This window comes from Brienomyrus brachyistius, chromosome 13 (assembly GCF_023856365.1).
Source record: "Brienomyrus brachyistius isolate T26 chromosome 13, BBRACH_0.4, whole genome shotgun sequence".
Taxonomy (NCBI): Eukaryota; Metazoa; Chordata; class Actinopteri; order Osteoglossiformes; family Mormyridae; genus Brienomyrus; species Brienomyrus brachyistius.
In genome coordinates this window covers 26,867,601-26,887,564 of record NC_064545.1, presented here as the reverse complement: position 1 = coordinate 26,887,564, position 19,964 = coordinate 26,867,601, and the positions used below count along the sequence as shown (strand labels likewise).

Sequence of the window (19,964 nt, the reverse complement as noted above, 5' to 3'; positions counted from 1 at the left end):
TGATGGCAATCGTAAACTTTGAGAAGGTCTGCAGAGCCTGGTCACCACATCCCCGATGAATGTGAGTACCAGGAATGAGATGTTTGACAACAGCAGTGAGCTGCATCCTTATCATGGGGGGAGGGGGTTTGTAGGAATCCCGGATCCTGAGGCTTTAACTGACTTTCTCTCTGTAAACTTAACTGCCTTTATTTCCTTCATCTTTTATGCTTTTCACTGGTCATTAAGCACATCACTGTACTGTAGCTCATCCTTTCATGGGCACGTTTAGTGTGAGAAAAAGTTCCAGAAAGGTTTGGCCGAGGCTTTTTCCATCTCTGATGAGGCACTTGTGTTGATAAGGCACTTCAGCTGGTGGACTGGAGAGTGAAGAGGTGCTGGACCTAAAGCACCCTGTTCTCAAGTGGATGTTAATCTAGGTGGGTTCCGAGCTCTCCCCACTGAACAAACATGCTTGAGGGTGAGACCCTTACTTGGGTCCCTTCCTAACGGAGTGCAGAACTCCTGCTCTTACTTGTAACTCATCAGCAAGCCAGTAGATGTACAAATGATGACCAAAGAGCATCAGTCGCTTTCTTGTTGCATGTTCTGCAGATGCTGACTTGAAAGCATGCTGAAGACACGTTGAAGGCCCTATCATGTTCAGGGTTGTGTGCTTGACTCCTTAATCACTACCATTGGTCACAACAAGAGCCAGGTGCCCCCAAAAATGGCAGGACTGGAGTGTAAATATGCCAGTTTTATGCAAGCTTTCCCAAGGGCCTTTGCTATAGTCCATTGACTGCAAAATTATTTATTACTGTTTTGATTTCTTATTCAGCTTCATATTTTCTTTCCCTTATTATTTTAATTTTGTGAAAAAATTCACCATGTTCATTCATTTTTCAAGGACTGCTTGGCTTCAGTAAAGTTTGTAAATTCAAAATTTGCCTGCTGTTTTCCTCAAAAAATTAACAAGTAATGTAACTGATAGGCAGCTCACTAATTTAACTAACACCCTGAGAATTTAGAATGTGCTTCTGTTAATAGTAAATGGGTATCAAAATAGTTGTTTGATCACTGTTGGCTGTTTGGGTGAAATTTGCTCGCTGGTGCCTCAAGCTGTAAGTGAAAGGTACTTTTAAATATTTCATGGTTGCTGTCAGCCTCTGCGGCCAACCTCTGCTCTCCGGTCCTCCAGTTACCCGGTCTCTAGTGATTCCACAGTGTCTGATGTTATACTGCATCCGTTCTATTGTTATTTCATGTGTGTGTGTTTTCTCTTTGATCCCAACAGTTAGCACAGATGAATCGTGATTAACTCAAACGCACCTATCATAGTTTGATAAAAGTTTACTTCCAGCTAAAGGCAGTGCGTCTGCTTTAGTAGCAGCACTGAAATTCGTACCGATTCCTGCTTCTAATATATATTCTGACCCAGTGGCATTAACAGGATGCCAACCAGCCATGGGCATTTCGATAGGTTCGATAAGTACAGCGAGTAAATTGCATGTGTGGGCCCTCTGGGGGGCAATGGTAAGAGTTGTTGACTCGGTGATGAGTACCAATCCATCTTGGAGGTACTGCTCAATGTAGCCACGCTCCGGGGATGAGCGCAGGGGGCCAGAGCTGCTTCAGACATTTCGTCTGTCGCTCCAGTGATGTGAGGGCGGCCGGGGGCACGGCCAGCGGGGCCTGTGGTGCGAGGCTTTCTCACGGGGGCCTTTTTGCGTCATCACAAAAGAAAAGTGAGATGAGACGCGGGGGAAATGTGAGAAAATATTCCTCTAATTAGTACACTTATAGCCTTAGATGTAGTCTAATTGGCCATTCATTATGATCTTTTGATGAAGTTGGCGAGATGTGCTGGTGTAGCCTGTGAGATGAGCCTGGAGCTCAGCTTCCTGGTTTGAGGTGAGGAGCTTGTTTATGGAGAATCCTCTGTGGTCAGGTGGCCAACACGATGTTTTCAAGGTACTACGGTATTATGTATTAATTAACCACCCAAGTCGTAGTTACATACTGGCCTCATGTTAATTCATCATTAATCAATTGTGACACGTGTTTTATCTCAAGCAATTTCTATACAGACGCTCCTCTACTTACAAACTTTCAACTTACGAACTTTCAGGCATACAAACGATGAGGACTGTAAGTCCAAATTGTGTTCATTGGGCTCACGTTTCCTGTCAGCAACATCAATTTTTTTCTGCACGCCAGTTCCGCCGAGTACGACTTCTGGCCGCTACTCCCGCCGCGCAGCAGCGTAGCGTGCGAACTCCCAGCATCCCAGTTCTTTGTACTTGTGTATACCCTTAAAATGATGTTGAATAACGACTTACGAACATTACAAGTTATGAATGGCTATTCGGAACGTATCTCATTCGTAAGTAGAGGAGCGTCTGTATTTCTTACAATATCTGTTCATTCTGTAAACCTTTCTGAACTTCTGAATGAACTACCGAAGGAACAAGTCATGAATAACACAAGTGAAATACAGACAGCATATTTATTCATCACTAGCGAATCAAGATGCAACTTTTATCCCAAGGAGTTGCTATATTTGTCACTATACCTGTTAATTCCATAACCCTTTGTAAACTACTGAAGAAACTACTAAGGAACTACAGAAGGAACAAATAATGAATAACACAAGTGAAATACTGGTCTCATGTTTGTTCATTAATGAATCATGATGTATCTTTTCTCTCAAGTAGCAACCATATTTGTTCATGATTTGTATTTCAGTAATAACTGAGTTATTACTAAGTATCTGTGCCCTGTCTGGTGAAGTGTTACCGGATAATGTGTGTGCATTTGAAAGTTTGTGTATGTGTGTCCGTGATTGTTTGTGTGTGCGTACATGGTGGTGTTGTGTCTGTGTGTGTCATGGAAACAAGCATCTTTAAGTCCAGTGACGGGCAGGGAGGGGACAGGTGGGTAGTATGTAGAGCGTGTATGTGCGTGTGTTTATGCGTCCGTCCATTTGTGTATCATGGTAGCGAGCATTATTAATCATCATGGAGGGCGCGAGTTGGTTTGGGGCGTGTGAGTGTGTGTGCGCATGTGCACTGCGTGTGTGTCCTACGGCGTGGACCCTCCTCGGGTCTTGTGTCATTTACTGTTTCGTTAGACTCGCGGGAGGGAGCCGCAGCCCTCCTACAGTGGCACATGGCTCCAGCTGTCGGAGGCCAAATTGAACTCCAGTATTAGCATACGACATAATGCCTTGCTAACGTTACGGCTTTAAAGGATGCCATTTTAATTTCTCTCGCCCTTGTTTGATTCCCTCGGCGCACCCCTGCCCATGTGATTTCCATTTTAATTACAAACCGAGTATTTTAGTTAATGACAATGGAGTACACAGATTATTTGTCTGTTTTGTTATTATTAGCGAAGATGATTATTCCCTGTGAAATTAGCATGCGCTGCTGTTGGAAATTAAGTTTATTCATGTGTGTGTGTCTTGCATACACATGAGGTGTTTCATCAGTTTGTTTTTTGTGTTCGGCTGCAGATGTTCAGACTGCTTGTAATCAGCTACGGTAACATTTTGCCACAATTGAGCTCTCCTGCGTTTCCCAAAATAAATCTCGCTGTTAATATAAGCGATTGTTGCTGATGCTGCTGCTGATACCACTTAAGCCGTCCCTGATGTCCTGACTGATGGGTGTGTCCAAACTTAGCTTAGCTTTCCTTAGCTTGACTTTGTCACTCGATTTTTGCAATCGAGTAATCGTACCTTCCCTGCCTCAACGTGACACTTCTGGAAACATGGTTATGGACTATGGATGGCAATTCCTGCATCCATTGTTCAGTGGATTTTCGAATGTTAAATGGAATTCTTCAAATTCTGGCTCAAATTATTTTGTTAGCAAGTATCCAAACTCCTAGGGTGGATCAAGTTTAAACCTTTGGCCCCCTGTTATGGGACGGAAAACGAGGCACTGGGTTAAATGCCCCGGGAGATTCCGGAGACATCCAAGCAGAAAGAATCTGTACCATCCGAATTGTTAAGTGAGCCGAGACAGTAAAGCTGCAACGCTTGTTGAAATATTATTCATTTATGTGTCATTTATGCTCTCCAATATTCTGCCAAACCCTGTCTGTGATTAATGAGACTGTTGAAGAGACCTGTGTATCTGAAATCCGCTCGCAAAGAAAAGCACGGCACACAGAGCCACGACGTGCTCCGCCGTTCTCTGCTTCTTCCGGCTCTGAAGAAGCGTCTTCCGCGTCTTCATTACAATCACGTGGCGGGATCGTTCTTCAGAACAAGGACTGCTGACCTGTCAGGCTTCCTTTTGGAGGGTCGGGGGGTGTGGGGGGGGGGTGCTGCCTGCTTATGGAAAGCAGGTGGGGAGAAATCGATGCAACGGGAAGAGCTATTCTCCCAAAATGCATTCTGCTGGTCTGAATCACAGGGGTGTAGAGCTCCACGCCTCTCTGCCATCTGGAGACAGTGAGGAGGTGCCCCTGTGGTGATTATCTCAAGCATGAGAAACCCCCTCTCCCCTTATGCACACATGAGTAAGACTATGTAAACACGCCACTCAGCCACCGATGTGCTACCCAAATTCGCGTCAGTGATGTTTTAATGGATATCCCCAGATGTGCTTGAAGCTGGGAGCTATGGGTATAACCATAACCTACTCCATGATTGCACCCCTCCCTCAAAGGGGCTGGTGACCTTGCAGTTTCACCCAGCCTTCCTCTCCCCCCACCAGGGTAATGTCATGTTCTCTTTAATGTATATTCTCCCAAGCGAACCTCACCACACGCTCCACCCCGTCCAATCCCAAGCCCCCTCGCCCCGACCCTCCCCTGAAAAGAACCTGGCGGCTACAGGGTCTGTGAGGGTTTAGCTGGCATCGTTAACAGCAGCAGGCAGAACAGTGATGGGGAAGCTTCCCCTGCCAGCTCATTAGGACTCACACACAGGGGTCATCAAAATGCAAGGAATATGAGAGCGAGGTGATTAGGTCCGGTACCAAAACACATGAATGCTCACGGCCAGCTCCAAATAAGGTCTACAAAGGGATTAGAAGTCATTTACTGTGCAGGGATAACAGAGAACATTTTGGGTGTTTACCACTGGTTGAGTACTCCGTACGGACATGAACTCATAAACCAACAGGCCCTTCTTGAGCAGAACTTACCATGAGTTTTTTTCACTTAGCGCCCAGCTGTATATATGACTTTATGTTGGCTGAACAACCTAGATACAACATTCATGATTACTTTACCGGGTTGCTGTCCTGCATCTGATTATTTGCACACTTTATCACCGTTTCATCACCTATTTATTGCTTATTTGTTGTCCACTTGATGTTATATTGCACTGTCGTGTCTCTTATTGCACTGCTGTTTGTCCTGTTGTCCCCCCCTGCACCTTTCCTCTATACTGCACCTGTGACATAATAATGTCACTGAGTTCCTTGGGACACATAATAAAAACTTGAACCAAATGATATGGGATGGATGGATGGATGGATGGATGGATGGATGGAAGAAAGGCTGAATTTATAACCCTATACTGGGTAAGGGGCCAGAAGTTGGAGCGAGGGAAGGAAGGAAGGAAATAGTTGAAGCCCATAAGTCATCAACAGCCTGAGAAACGTAGCAATTATCCTGCCAGCCAATTAATTATGTCTGATTGGTAGGTGGAGGGACGTGCCGAGACCCCATCCCCTCGGGGAGCCCGTGCCGCCCCTATTCCCGAGGTGAATCCGGCCGGCGTTTGATCTGTGCTGATTTAATTAACACTTAAACAGGAACACCTGTGCTCCAAGCCGTCAACAAGGCAGCAGCCCCACAGATGTGCCTGTGATGGCCACGTCGGAGATGTCGGCTGCGGATGCCGTGCCAGCCCTCTGGTATGCCCATAACTGGCCGGTAATTGACAGCAATTCGCTTCCACCTGCGTGATGCACCTGAGGAACGATCTTCCCAGCCCCTTTACAGCGAACCCCACACCCCAGCCGCAACCCCGATTACAGGGTCCTCGTTAGGAGCCTGCGGGTCATCTCATCTCCTGCCTCCCTCGTGGGTCCAGTGGGTGTGGTGGAGTGTGGTGGCGCAGCAGTGCCTTTCTCTGGCGGAGCAGGCATGGCCATCCACGCGCCACCTCCTGCCTTACCAGTGCCTGTCTGGGGGCGTGAATGAGCTCGCAGCCCAGTGAGATCCACGATGGGGAAGGAAGTATGTTTCACCGTTTATATTTAGGGGTCAGTGGGAGGGCATCAAATAAAAATATGTGCAGTGAGACACAAATAGTGGGTCGGTGTGTCCTCAGCGCTTTGAAACACTGTCCCTGTGATCAGAAGGTCATTGGTTCATATCCCAGGGCTGGCAGAGCTGTTCCACCATTTCCAGCCCTGAGCGAAGCCGTTAATCCCCAGTTGCTCTCAGGACTGCCTGACCCTACTTTCTCTCAAAAAAGTGTGTCACTTCATATAAAAGAATCTGTTAAATAAATAAGATGTAAATGAGTAAAGGTATGAAGTTGCAGCGATTTTGGTCACATGGTAACTGATTGCTTTTGGTTGTACTGATCTTTGACCAAGAAAGGGGAGAGAGCATCGATGTCCGGCATAAAGACGATTTTCACTGCCAGATGGGCGGCTGGGGGGCATTACTGAGTCTATGTTTGGCAGACACATTACTGCGCAAATAATACTGTTTGTTGTGTTACTATTCATTAACTGTACAAGCCTTTAGTGGTGAAACTTCTTAATATTTCACAATTTCCTTCCAACCTGTAAGGGAACTAAATGCATTAGTATTATTTAGTATAATTGAGACTCTCTTCGAGTCTAGATTTTTTTTTAACTGCATTTCCATTTACGGGGCATTTCGAGGAGACGCGAGTCACTAGACAGCCGAGGGCCAGAAGGATGTTTTGTATGTTTTCAGCAGCAGTATGGCGTTTAGTTGCTAACTGTTTCAGTTATTTTAACTGTCTTAAAAAGGCACTAAGGAAGTATTAAATCCGGATCACCACGGATTACGTTATAGCTAATGAGCTCCTTGAGTTTGTTTTCAGGATGGTGTGGTCGTGGTGATTTTGGCACTTAAAAATATATAGGTGAAAATGTACAAACATCTCATATATTAGATTGATCACAATTGTCTTTATAGTAGCTATTAGAGCGTATGTGTGAATAGACAAGCCTGAAATGGTATACCGGAGTCGTTATCACATTATCTTGCCTAATTTATTTCCCAAAAATTATCCCATGAGTGTGTTAAATGTGGTTGGAAGTCATCCAGAACGCAGGCTGGAGAACTGGGTCGACATGAAGTTCAAGTGCCCTAGAAAAAGTGCCACTAGATTTTCCTCCTCCCGTAATTAAGAGCTGGCGCCGCGATTAATCACCATTCTCTGAAGTGGTGCATGCTGGGTACTGGGGCCATGCCCTGTGACCTCAATACCGCTCTGCGTCACGTTTGTAATTAATGTTTGAAGAACAAAGAGGAAATGATAAATTTGCGTATGTGCATGTTTATGGAGATGTGCACAGAGCAAAGCCTGCTGGGTAAGCACTGTTGAGAACTCCCACCCTCCCCTCCCCCTACCACCATTGACCCACCATTGGCAGCAGCACCGTCACCAGTCAGTGGTAGCATAGCACACAGGCTTACTCAAGGCAGCCTCATGGGTATTGCTGAGTTTCCTTTCTGGGTTGTTTTGGTTTAAGCTCTTCCTGTTGCGCCTTATTGCCCCCCCCCCCCCACCACCACCAAAACCCCCACTTCCCAGTTCTAATTTATTCAGACTGTCAGCTTGCCCTCCTTTCAAATGGAGCTTGTGCTGACATCCATACCTTCTGAAGTGAAGCACGGCAAAGTTTGTTATGATTCCATCTTGCACCTTGACTTGTCTGAGAGCTGTTTGGTCATTAATTGAGAAACAGAAAAACAAGCATCTGAGCTAAGTGGCCCGGTGCTTCATCGTGTAGCCTGAGGAGGGCCATGTGAAGACTTCACTGTCATACCGGGACGGAATAAACGCGATGTCACGCGGAGATTGATGTATGTGCTGCTGTACCTCAGATACCCTGAGTCCCATCAGAAGGGACGAGCAAAGTAATTGCTTTATGTCCATCCATCCATCTTCCAAGTGTTTATCCTGTTGTGGGTCACTGGGTGTCTGGAGCATATCCCAGTCAGCATAGGACAGTAGGGAGGGGACAGACTGGACAGTGCTCAGTGAAGACACATCCGATGCACATTATTAAATGCTCTAGATCAGGAGTTTGCAGTATTATCCATTAAGGTGTGTGTGCCCATTTTTTGGGGTAACCTTTAGGCCAGCTGTTTAAACTCAGGTGTGAGGACTGTTCAGCCAATCAGTCCTCTAATTAGTAATGTAATGAGGGACTTTCAGCAAAAACCTGCACACACAGCAACCCCTTCTGGATAAGATTGTCTACCCCTGCTTTAGATATATCTTAAATGTGTTATCTTTAGATTGGATTAAATCACTGTATTGACTAAGAAAAATATAAAAACTCCGATATTATGGTATTTTTTTCTGCATCTAAGAAGTATCTACAACAGTACTTATCAAATGGATTTTATATTGTGCATTTTAACATAAATACCAACGATGACGCTTTAGATGGTAATGCTTTGAAAAGTATGCATTTAATTAACGAGACATTTATGTTTCTAAAATAAAAAGTGTTGTAGAAGTATATTTCGAGAACTTGATGTTGTCCTGCGATTCATTCTGAAAGGGTCCAGGTCATCTGAATCTTAGGCAGCAGAACGCTGATTCGGGATCAGGGTGTGAATTTAAAAGATGCTGCCAGTGTAGTGGTGTATGAACTGAAGAGGTCACAGGTCACACATTCATTATGGCGGGCTTCTCATGGCCGAGTAGGTTCCGTAAGCATATTGGAATCATCTTTTTTCTTATTGATCCTTTTGTAATTTTATGTAATTAATACGAATTGTAAATGCGCCGGTCCATGATTAAAGGTCTACTAATTCATCACCTCATAAAGGAAAGTCAGTATCTCCTGAATATGCTTGTTACTGTTTGCTTCGATTTGTTTTTACATGAAACACGTTTATCTGACTTCGTGTACTGAATCACGTCAGGATTCTTTTCACGTTACGGTAACACAGACCCGGTTTGGCCCGCTAGGACAGCACCTTTCCCTCACTTTTGCTTGGAGGATCCGTAACAGAGTGTTTGGGCTTCAGTGTTTATTCGGCTAGACCTGTTATTGCTGATTATCTGTCTCATCCTGAGAGTGTTGACTCCCTGCCCCTTGGGTCGGGTCACAGGTTTGGACCATGAGGATCCAGAGAGGTCATGAATAATTGGGAGCAAAAGCTTCAGCCAGCCAACTGTCATTTTTTAGCGTGTCAAGAAGTCTGATCAATATCATTATTTTTTAATAAACCTTGAGGACCGTGTCATGTTGGGTCTGGGGTGACAGTGGGCTCTGGGTTTTGTCAGAGCAAATTTGTTCCATCTGTCAGCTGCTGCAGATCATGTCACGGTCAGATTTTTGCCCCTCCTATCCATATCTCTATAAACGATTTCACACCAAAGCGAGATGCTGGAAACCTTAGACTGAACCAGAAAGATCAGTTGAAATCATGTTTTCTGCTCTGAGAGTTGTAGGGGGGGGGTCAGGGTTGAGGGGTGGAGAGGATGGGTAGAGTGAGAGAGGGAAAATGACAGGGGTGGGGTTTTTTGGTTAAGCTCTCTGCAAGCTAGTCCACAACAACACTGGAGGACACTAATGTGATGTCACTCATTTGGGAACTGTAACCAGAGTGGCGCATCTGTGGACATACCGAGATCTAATCTCTAGTCTACAGTCTACATTGTAGTTGTAGTACTTTAATTAATTTCCAGATGGTTCCCAAAACTTGCTTCAAACTAGCGCCAATTTCAAACTAGCGAACTGCAATGTGCGATATTCATCAACCACAATAATTATTTGTTAACCAGCTGTGTATATGATGCGATATGACCTTAACCGGCATGGTACCAGCTGTCCACACATTATGTTCAGGGGAAATATGGTCTTCAGGACTCCCCAGGCCACACTGGTTCGATAAAAGCCGTAGCTACACAGATGTAGTTGAGGCAAAGGGTGACACTTGTGGGAGCGAATGTATTTTTGCATTCTCCTCAACTCACCCCTGGTCAAGTATTTCCTTAACAGATTGTGGTGTCCCAGCTGCTTGTGTTCTGGCAGGTAATTAGGGCCGGTCTCCCTTGTCTTTAAGTCAGCTCCCAGACATTAACGAGTTTTCACAGCGTGCGGCTGCCTGGGCTGACTGGGCCACGGCTACCTCTGCTTGCCCTTTAGGAGATAAACATGTCTGGACCTCTGCAACACAGACTGGGGTGGTCACACAAAGATATATTTGCAGTAGATTAACATGCTGCACCACAGAGCCGCGCCTGCCGACTTCGCTGGTTTCCCCCCAAGCGGTGGGATCTGATGTGATCTACCAGGACCCCTCAGCATGTGCGTTTTGCCGCCATCCCAGCCGCCAGCCCTCCCTGACTCATACGCCACCGCCAGCCCCAGCCCGGAAGACGCACAGTCGCAAATTTCCATGCAGCCAAGCGCTCCTTGCAATCAGGGCTGAAAGGCGCGCCGTGAATGCGGAGGACACGGTGTGTAGGCTCCTCCGCGGGACTGGCGGCTCAATCACAGCGAATTAAATGGCAGCGTTTGCGTTGGCTGTCTGCGAATGACAGAGCGTGGCCAAGTCACCATTTCTGTGAGCTGCATAAATCGGAAAAATCAGACTGCGCCATGCTCAGGACGGGGGGAGGTCGGACCTAGTTTGGAGTTAGGCTGAAGATGATGGTGGGTGCTGGACTGTACCAATCAGAGGATGGAGGCGGGGTGTGACTCAAGTGATGTTCTGCCATATAGCTACTTTGGGCAAGTTCATGAAACAGAAGTGAGGATCGATGCAGGTCTGCAGCGGGATGCCAGTTGACGGAACATGACGCTCCGTGTCATTTCTGACCCGCTGTGCTGCTGTGTTTGTTCACTGGCCCCCGGCCGCGTAGGGTCCGCCCGCCCCATGGCATTTTCTGCTGGTGTTTGTCTGCTTCTCCAACCTGTCGAGTGAAAATTAAAAACTGCAAACCACCAAAGGGCCCTTAAGTCATCAATCTTTAGTTTTCTCCCCAAAATTACGCTTCCACTGGGGGAGATTACCCGGACATGTTTTGTTGACTTTAGCTTTTGTTTAATCTTCCTGCCCTTTGGTATTTGTATGTTAAACACACACCGAAGAGATTCTCAGAAAATGAATGAACTAGATTAAGGCCCCAGAGAAAAGTATTGCATATGCTCTTGGTGTATTTGTTAGTTTTGGGGAGATGAATTATGGCCTGTTAGAGGGCCGACGGCTGTGAGGAAAGACAGCAGACTGATTTAAGGACATACACTGCTCTGCAAAAATCTTAGGCAGGCAAAGAAAATAGCATTTCAATGATCTTCATGTTGTCAGTGTGTTAGCTTAGCCACTTCAAAGCCTCTCCTAGAGTCACTACAGTATTTGCCCTTACCATTCAAAACACCAATGTTTTTTTTGACTGAACCACTACCCTACGAGATCTAGTTAATATCTCATTGAGTTATTTGACTAATTCAGTTAATAAATTAATTGAGCCGGTGTTGAAGTTTAATGAATACATGGAGTGGCTGGGGTGCCGCTGAGGAGAGCTTTGGGAACTGCAGCGGTGTTCATCTAGCCGTCCAACAATACATATTTATGGAGAACAGAACAAATTCTTTTTAGTTTTTATGGTGCTAATGTTAATTTGGGTTATGGTCTAATGCTAAATTGATTTGAGTACTTACTACCAAGATAGACAGCTGTAAACTTTTTCTTTGACTAAGACTTTTGCACAGACCCTCATGAGATCATGACTGGATCTCTGTGACAACTGCACCCACCTGCCAGAAAAGCTACAGAATCCCAGATTTATTAATCAGGCCGGGGGGGGGGGGGGGGCGTCTGGGCAGGATTAGAAGAAAAATCAGGGGCTCGATGGGAAGGGGAACTACAAGCATTTGGTCACTCCAGTGCTGTAATGGTTCTAGGTCCTTTTAGCTGGCAGGGGATGGTGACAGAATGTAGTATGTTTAGGTCTTTAAGCTAAAAACCATGAATGTATATATATGCACACTTGCATAATGCTGGCATCGATGCACATGTTTGAGTGCACATTGCAGCTAAAATAAATGCATACACATAGAAACACACCCACAGGTGCATGCCAATGCGACATATAAATATAGCGTGCGCAATATGGCACCACCGAATGTTAGTCAGCACTGTGCGCAGGCATTGCGTGCGTGTCTCAATGTGTGTGTTGCACGAAAGCACATAAGGATCGGATGTGCCGAAGTACAGGCTCTGCGCTGCTATTTAGTGAGTCCGCAGGGATGGGGGTAAGTGTGGGTGCGGTGGCTGGCTGGACGTGCTAATGGCCAATCCGTGTCAGATGGGCTCGCTATATATAGCAGGGCGCTGAAAGAAGCTGGTGTTGAATTCAGGGGTAAAATATGCATATGAGTTATGCAACGAAAACGCAGATGATCATGAAGTCTGTTTCTACGACATTAGTAACGTGAAATACGCCTTTGCATTAGCAATTTCTGTCATTTATTGCCTGTGCTAATGAAGGGTAAAAGATTAGCCGTACTTACTGCTTTTTAGCACTGTGCGTTTCTTTCTCGCTTCGTAGGCTGAAAAGAGAGCTCGTCGTAGTCAAAATCCTGGCCGACTTCTGGCAGGAAGACATGTTGGGGGTGTAGCGGGAGCGGGACGATGGTTTAGCCTGATTGGCAGGATGACTGGGCACCGGTGTCACTGTGACAGTGTGGCCCCATCCTCTTTGGAAGTCGTGTCAGAGTCACGGAACAAGCCTGGGCTAATGAGCCCGGCAGCGTGACAGGGGCCATGTGGCGCTGCCGGCGTAGCCGGGACGGCCTGCCGTCAGGCCTGGCCTCCCCGCCGTCAGGCCTGGCCTCCCCGCCGTCAGGCCTGGCCTCCCCGCCGTCAGGCCTGGTCTCCCCGCCATCAGGCCTGGCCTCCCCGTCCCTCCCCATTCTGCTGCTGACGCTGAGCCGTCGCATCCCACCGCTATGCGCCCCTGTGGGGGGCGGATTGCGCGAGGCGATCGACTTGGGCTCTGATCTTATTTTTTATAACAGGTGACCCCCAAATGACTCCATTTGCTTCCTGTTTTCATGCATTTTTCATGAGGACCGTCCTCCCTGCTTTCATGCGTTAGCCCCCGGTAGACCGTGGACGTCCGGACCTGCGTACCTGCTACCATTCTTTCATTTGCTTTGGGGATCAGTCATGGCTGCACATGACATGGCCGGGCCTTGGAAAGCCGGGTCTTTGGAAACCTCCCCCAATCTGGTGTGTGGGCCCCTGAAAGTCTCCCCCTTTCTGGTCGCTAAAGGGTGGCTCCAGGCCCCCGGTAAACGTAGGTAGTGACTATAAGGCAGGGTATCTCCTGCCTTGTGCCCCGTGCCTCCTGGGATAGGGGCATTTCCCTTCGTCTTTAAGATTCTCAGTCTTCTGACAGGACCGGGAAATTTGATTAAGTCAGCACCATGAGCTGGGCTGACCTGGAGTGCACCAGTTCCGCAGTAAGGCTTTGACCTTTTGGTTTCAAAACTTTAATGGAAGTGGGGTAACATAACTGCTTTTTAATGGACTCCTTGTTACTAAAAATTGGCTGTTTTCATACAGCATTCCCAGGTTCTTACGCAGACTGTGTGAGCATCACTGTGGGTGTAATGCAGCCATCCATTGCGATACACTTGGCAGGTCCTTCACGTCTCTGACAGGGTGTTCGGAATTTCCAGACGGAAAATTCTGGGTTCACCAAAGCCACTGAAAGGAACAATGACAACAATGTCTTCGTAGTTTCTCTTGAAAGTAGCTTGTTCTTATTGTTGCATGGTGGCAAATGGGCGTGTCTATGGTTTAGTGTCGGGATCTGAACACCCCTTGGCTGCAGTTTGCAGGTAGCGGCTGAGTGTAACCAATACCCCTCTCCTTCCCAGACGCTGCCCACCACACAGTATGAGCTGGAGATCGTTGCCAAGGACATGGCAGGGAGCAACGTGGGATTATCAGGGACGACCACGGCCACCATCACTATCACCGATAAGAATGACCACGCCCCCGAGTTCACACATTCGCTGGTGAGCATTACCCCCCCCCACTACCCCACTATGTTCACCCATTTTTTGCTCCACCTTATTCCTCCATGTCCTTTTCTGACAAACCCCACCCACTTAATCCAGCAGGACAGGCAGATATATCTCCTGTTAAAAAATATTTTGGGCAGGGGCCCCTGGGCCATGAAATGCTAGAGTAACAACCGGGAAAAAGATTTGGTGTCCTCTGTAACTCGGTCCTCTGTAACTCGGTCCTCTGTAACTCGGTCCTCTGTAACTCGGTCCTCTGTATCTCGGTCCTCTGTAACTCGGTCCTCTGTATCTCGGTCCTCTGTAACTTGGTCCTCTGTAACTATCCAGTGCATAAGTGTAGCTCTGACAGTCAAAGTGACATGGGTTTAAGATAAGATGATAGATCTTTATTGTCACTATTACAGAAACAGTGAAAAAACAGTTCAGCAGCATGATCTCTGTTTAGCAGCATGATCTCTGTTTAGCAGCATGTGTTAGAGTAATAAATGAGAGATAAGAATAACACACAAAAGGAGGCAGCCATCCTATTACAGTGTGAGTGTCTGAGTGCAGTGAGTACAGTATGTCAGTCCGAGGTAGTGTGTGCTTAATGACCGGCCCTAAGCAAACCAAACAAAGGAAAAATTGGAGTTAAACTTCTGCAGTGGAGTTCAGTCTTACGGATCGCTATTAATGCTAACAAACATGGTTATTCGAGTACTTTGTCCCATTTCCGATCCATGTATTTGTTAGCTGTGATTCCAGGAGACAGACACCTGGCCATTACAGCTGCAGACGCCGCCTTTGTCTGTCCCTCTGCGTATTTTACAGCTCTGGCCGTCCTGAGTGAATCGAGGTCTGTGTCTTTTGTTGTGACCTCCGATATGCGAACACCGGCTTCGGGACCAGTCTGGGCCAAGCAGCGCCGTTTGTCACGGACCGCGAGCGCTGGAGCCAACTGGCACCGCTTGCCAAACAAGCCCGTCGGGGCGGCGAACGGAGGGCGGGTCCATGTGAGGAATGAGGCCTGTTTGCCGGGGAGCTCAGGGTGAAGTCAGTACTCTGTCAGTGCTGATATCTGCGATGGGTGTAGAGTGTGTGGAGGTCAGGCCCCATCAGTACCGGTCCTAGCCCATGTGGTGCCCTAGGCAAGCTTCCCCCCCATCCAAGACAAAGTGAAATTGGCTCGCTAAGTCAGCACCCCCTCAGACGATGGTGCCCTAGGTGGCCACCCTTATCACCTAATGGGTTGATAGGCACTGGGCCCCAGTGTCTGTCCACAGAGTCTTCCACAGTCTCCCAGTCTCAGACACGCACACAGACGCACGCAGACGTAGAGAGAACCTACAGATATGTCTGGGGATCGGCCGTCGCTGCAGACGTGATGTTTCTGTCAGGAGCTGCTTCGTTGGCAGTCTAGCAGAAAGAAAACGGGAAGTGAAGGAAGAAAAAAAGTATTAAAAAACGAAAGAGTGTTTAGTTGAGTGATTTCTAATGGAAATGCCTGGAGCTTTTTTCGGGGGTCTGCAGGCCTGATCCCCTGCTGTTTCTGATCACGATGCAGTCGTGTCAGAGAGGTCTGTAATAAAAATGCTTGTGCAGCCGAGGCCTCGTTGTAACACTTCTAAAAACTCCTCCTTCCTGCGTGTTTCTTTTTACTAAGAGAAAAACAACTTTTTAAAAATTCCCATCAGCTATTTCGTGGGGGTGGGTTTCGTAGAGTGTCCCCCGCGTCCTTTTCCCTTTGCTGCATTAATGCCAGCCCGGAGAGCACCACCATATCCCAGCATGCACCTGACCTTAGAAACACTGTCGTCAATTAGCCCATTAGCCACTAACCGTCATTGACGTTAATTACTTTTATTTTTCTACTCCAGAGCAGCCTTCCTGAAAACTAGGGCCTTGAAGTGATGAAGAATGATGTGCTAGTATACTCAAAAAATTGTAATAATTATAATAATTAATGATGGGAAAAAAAAGATGAAAGCAAGGCTGCTTATTAGCTGAACATTAGCTGAAAAATGATCCAGCAGAGCCCTGTTCTGTGGTGAGACACTGACCTGACTTTATTGTGGATTTATTGTGGATTTATGCTTATGCATGTCTCATATGCAGGCTCCAGAAATATATTGGGGTCACCCTGTCTGCCTGTCTGCCTGTCTGCCTGCCTGTCTGCCTGTCTGCCTGTCTGTCTGTCTGCCTGCCTGTCTGTCTCTGTCTGCCTGTCTGTCTGTCTGCCTGTCTGTCTGCCTGTCTGTCTGTCTGCCTGTCTGTCTGCCTGCCTGTCTGTCTGTCTCTGTCTGCCTGTCTGTCTGTCTGCCTGTCTGTCTGCCTGTCTGTCTGTCTGCCTGTCTGTCTGTCTGTCTGTCTGCCTGCCTGTCTGTCTCTGTCTGCCTGTCTGTCTGTCTGCCTGTCTGTCTGTCTGCCTGCCTGTCTGTCTCTGTCTGCCTGTCTGTCTGTCTGCCTGTCTGTCTGCCTGCCTGTCTGTCTGTCTGCCTGCCTGTCTGCCTGTCTGTCTCTGTCTGCCTGTCTGCCTGTCTGTCTGTCTGTCTGTCTGCCTGTCTGTCTGTCTGTCTGCCTGTCTGTCTGCCTGTCTGCCTGCCTGTCTGTCTGCCTGTCTGTATGCCTGTCTGTCTGCCTGCCTGTCTGTCTGCCTGCCTGTCTGCCTGTCTGTCTGCCTGCCTGTCTGTCTGTCTGCCTGTCTGTCTGCCTGTCTGTCTGTCTGTCTATCTGCCTTTCTATGTATCTATCTGTCATATAATTTAGTTATGATTTCAAAGCATACTTGTGTCATTTCATCATGATTGTCACTTTAATAAAAAATACTGGCAGTAAATTAGATTAATTTTCATTCAATTCTGTTACTCATAAACAAAATACTTATATGAATAAGTAATAATTTTCCTTTTTGGAGCCTAAAGATTTTTCTCTAATAGATTTGTTAGTTTATCACAAGTCTTACAAAAAGGTCCCCCCCCCCAATTGATGGGTTATGTAGTTTCTTCAGATTATTGTATAATATCCATTCATCTTCTAGTTTCTTGTCCTGGGGCTGTACAGGATCACAGGGTGATCTGGAGCCTGTTCTACGTAGCATAGATGTGAAGGTCAGGGTGCACACTGGACGCCGTGCTTATCATAGGTTACACACGTGCACCACATGCAAATTAACAAGGCAAATTAGCCCTGACTGCATGAGTTTGGCCTGTGAGAGGAAACCTGCACAGCGCAGGAAGACAATGCAAACTTTATACACACACAAAGCACATGCAATATTCATGCCCCCAGCCCGGGAGGTGTGATGCAGCACTGTTATCAACTCTGCCACACCGCTGCCCACTAATGTTTGCTATGTGAATCCAAAAGCAATTATTACTGAAGATGCTTATTTACATAACCAAGCATTTGCAGGTACTTGCTAACTTTTGCAGCGCATGATTCCTGCATGCAAATGTAAGAAAACAAGGCATTATATGAATAAATATGTATTAATTATGTGAAAATGTTCTTGGAACAAAAAAATAATGGGAGACGTTGAACAGACGTTGGACCAGTATGAACAGTTGGGATATCTTCTCTGTCCAGCCATCCAAGGGTATTGCAGCAGAGCCTTTTCTGAGAGTTGTGCTGGCAGCCTTTGGGGTACAAGTTTATTTCCTTAACCACTTTCCTTCCTTGGAACTGATTCCTCAACTAGGAGGTCAGCTTTGCTTCATCCAGACCATCACACCAGATGTGCCCAAGGCATAGATCCATATTTAAATCCAGCTCTCCCTCAATGCAGACGATGGTGAGAACTAAGACCCTGACTTGTTCCTGTTGGCTTCTCACACAGCAGAGAGTCCTCTGCCTCTAGATAGGGCATTTGCACAGCGTTGCAAGTCAAATGACTTAGATTTACATGCTAATGAGAGTGAAGACCTTGTGGTCTTGGACATGTTTTGACATTTTGCTTATCCTGTAAAAACATGTTGTTGAGAATAAAACATTCAGCTCCGAACTTCAGTTATTTGGATCCAGGAACTGACACGCAGCTCTCCTATAGGGTAAATTGTGATCGAGCACTCGGTAAATGCCACTGACATTTGCTCTTGAGCCAAAAGCTGACGTAATGTCCGCCAGTCGATTCTGCAGGCACTTCATGACCATTTTATTGACTCTGCTCCTTGCGTGGCGCCTGCACCGGTTCGCCGAGCTTCACGGAACGTCAGGAGCAGCGTGGCAGCGTCGAAGTAGAGCAGGAGGAGTGGGGCGAGACATGCAGCGTGGGAGAAGGCATCGCACGCAGACAGAGGCTTTAGTTCCTTGGTTTGCGAAACTCCTGTTGTGAGAATTTTCAATTAAAGCCAAAGGCTACCGTGTCCAGAATAATATGCTAGGCGGGGAGGGGGGGGGGGCTCCTGGTGATTAAATCTGCCGATCAGGGTCTCCTGGCAATCAAATTTGACGGAAGGTGGGAGCCCCCCACCTCCACCCCACAAGGGAGTCGGGGGGGATCAATTGTGTCTGGATTCAGTTGTAGATATGGACTGGAATCCGCCGCTTGGTAGCCACCGGCTTAGAGTATTTTCTAAGCATGCTGGTGGATGGAAAAGATATTCATGTTTTTATGTATCTGAATGTGAACGCTAGCAGTGACAGAAATCTTAAGCCATGGTGGCGAATCCAGGCATCTGCTGGCCTGTGGTCAGTGAGGTTTTTGATTGCACCTGGGGTTGAAGTAATCATTAGCTGACACCACAGATAGTCGTTCATCCCCATGGCTGTCATTCAAGACTCTTGACGCTGATTAGTATTGGTTGATGACCCGCTTAATTAACCTTTTGTCCTGTAAGAGGTTCCGCAGAACAGTCGTGAGCAGCCCCAGGCTGTGAGCTCCTGTGTCATCTGAGCCGTTATCTGTATGACATGTACAAATGGTCGCAGACGCCCACCTTTCGGCATGCAGACGGCTCATTTATAAAGACCCTGTCGTTTATTTTTCATTCCGGCACTAATTCCTCACATGCTCTCAAAGATATACGAACAAAAATTCATAATGCCCCACAAATCGGTGTGAGCAGCTAAGCAGCCGAGTTCCTCCTGCCTTTTGGAAATCGACAAGGGGAGACAAATGCCTTCCTGTTCATGCGGCTGATGAAAGGCCCTTCTCCATGCCGACGTAATCCTGAGAGCTGCAGAGCTCTCCACTTCCCAGCTGGGACTCTCCGAGCACCTTGACTCCCTGCGTGGTCGGAACATGCCTGTAGGCTAACAAAGTGTGCGGGCAGGAACGACACGAGGGTCCCTTTTAGAAGTTAGGGAAGATGAGGCAAACGTGACGTGTGAGAGAAATTATAGTCTAATTATTAAACCACTTTGGGGATATGAAGCGTCCTCTGTTCCTGCACCCTGTGTGATTCCCATTGTTTTACTTGCATATAAGGACAGGATTCTCCTGCAAAGAAACAGTGGGTCAGAGGTTCTGGTTCCCTGTTAGAAATTAACACAATATGTGCTGTGCTACTATGATACCTATCACCTTTATAACAGCCACTCGCCCTCGGCCTGTAGATTAGTGCGCATTTCCATGCATCCATCATTAACTTTTATATTTAAGCCTTTGTGAAATGCAGTGAGGCTATTTTGAGATTAAAAAATCGGCAAATTAAATGCCACTTTTAATAAGAAAACAAGTATATTGACCTGGCCTCCCCTGGCATTTTGTTTACATGCAGATGGAATTAAACATACTGTATATATATACTGTATATATATGTCCTTTCCCCTTGAGAA

General features: G+C 46.8%; 1 protein-coding gene across 1 annotated transcript in view; it reads left to right on the top strand.

The window, feature by feature from the left end:
- The window catches only part of cdh13 (cadherin 13, H-cadherin (heart)), a 329,423-nt gene that overhangs the window by 247,917 nt on the left and 61,542 nt on the right, over positions 1-19,964 (top strand). The window contains exon 9 of the mRNA XM_048972133.1: positions 14,061-14,201. Coding sequence (XP_048828090.1) covers positions 14,061-14,201 — 141 coding nt within the window. The remainder of the gene's footprint in view (positions 1-14,060; positions 14,202-19,964) is intronic.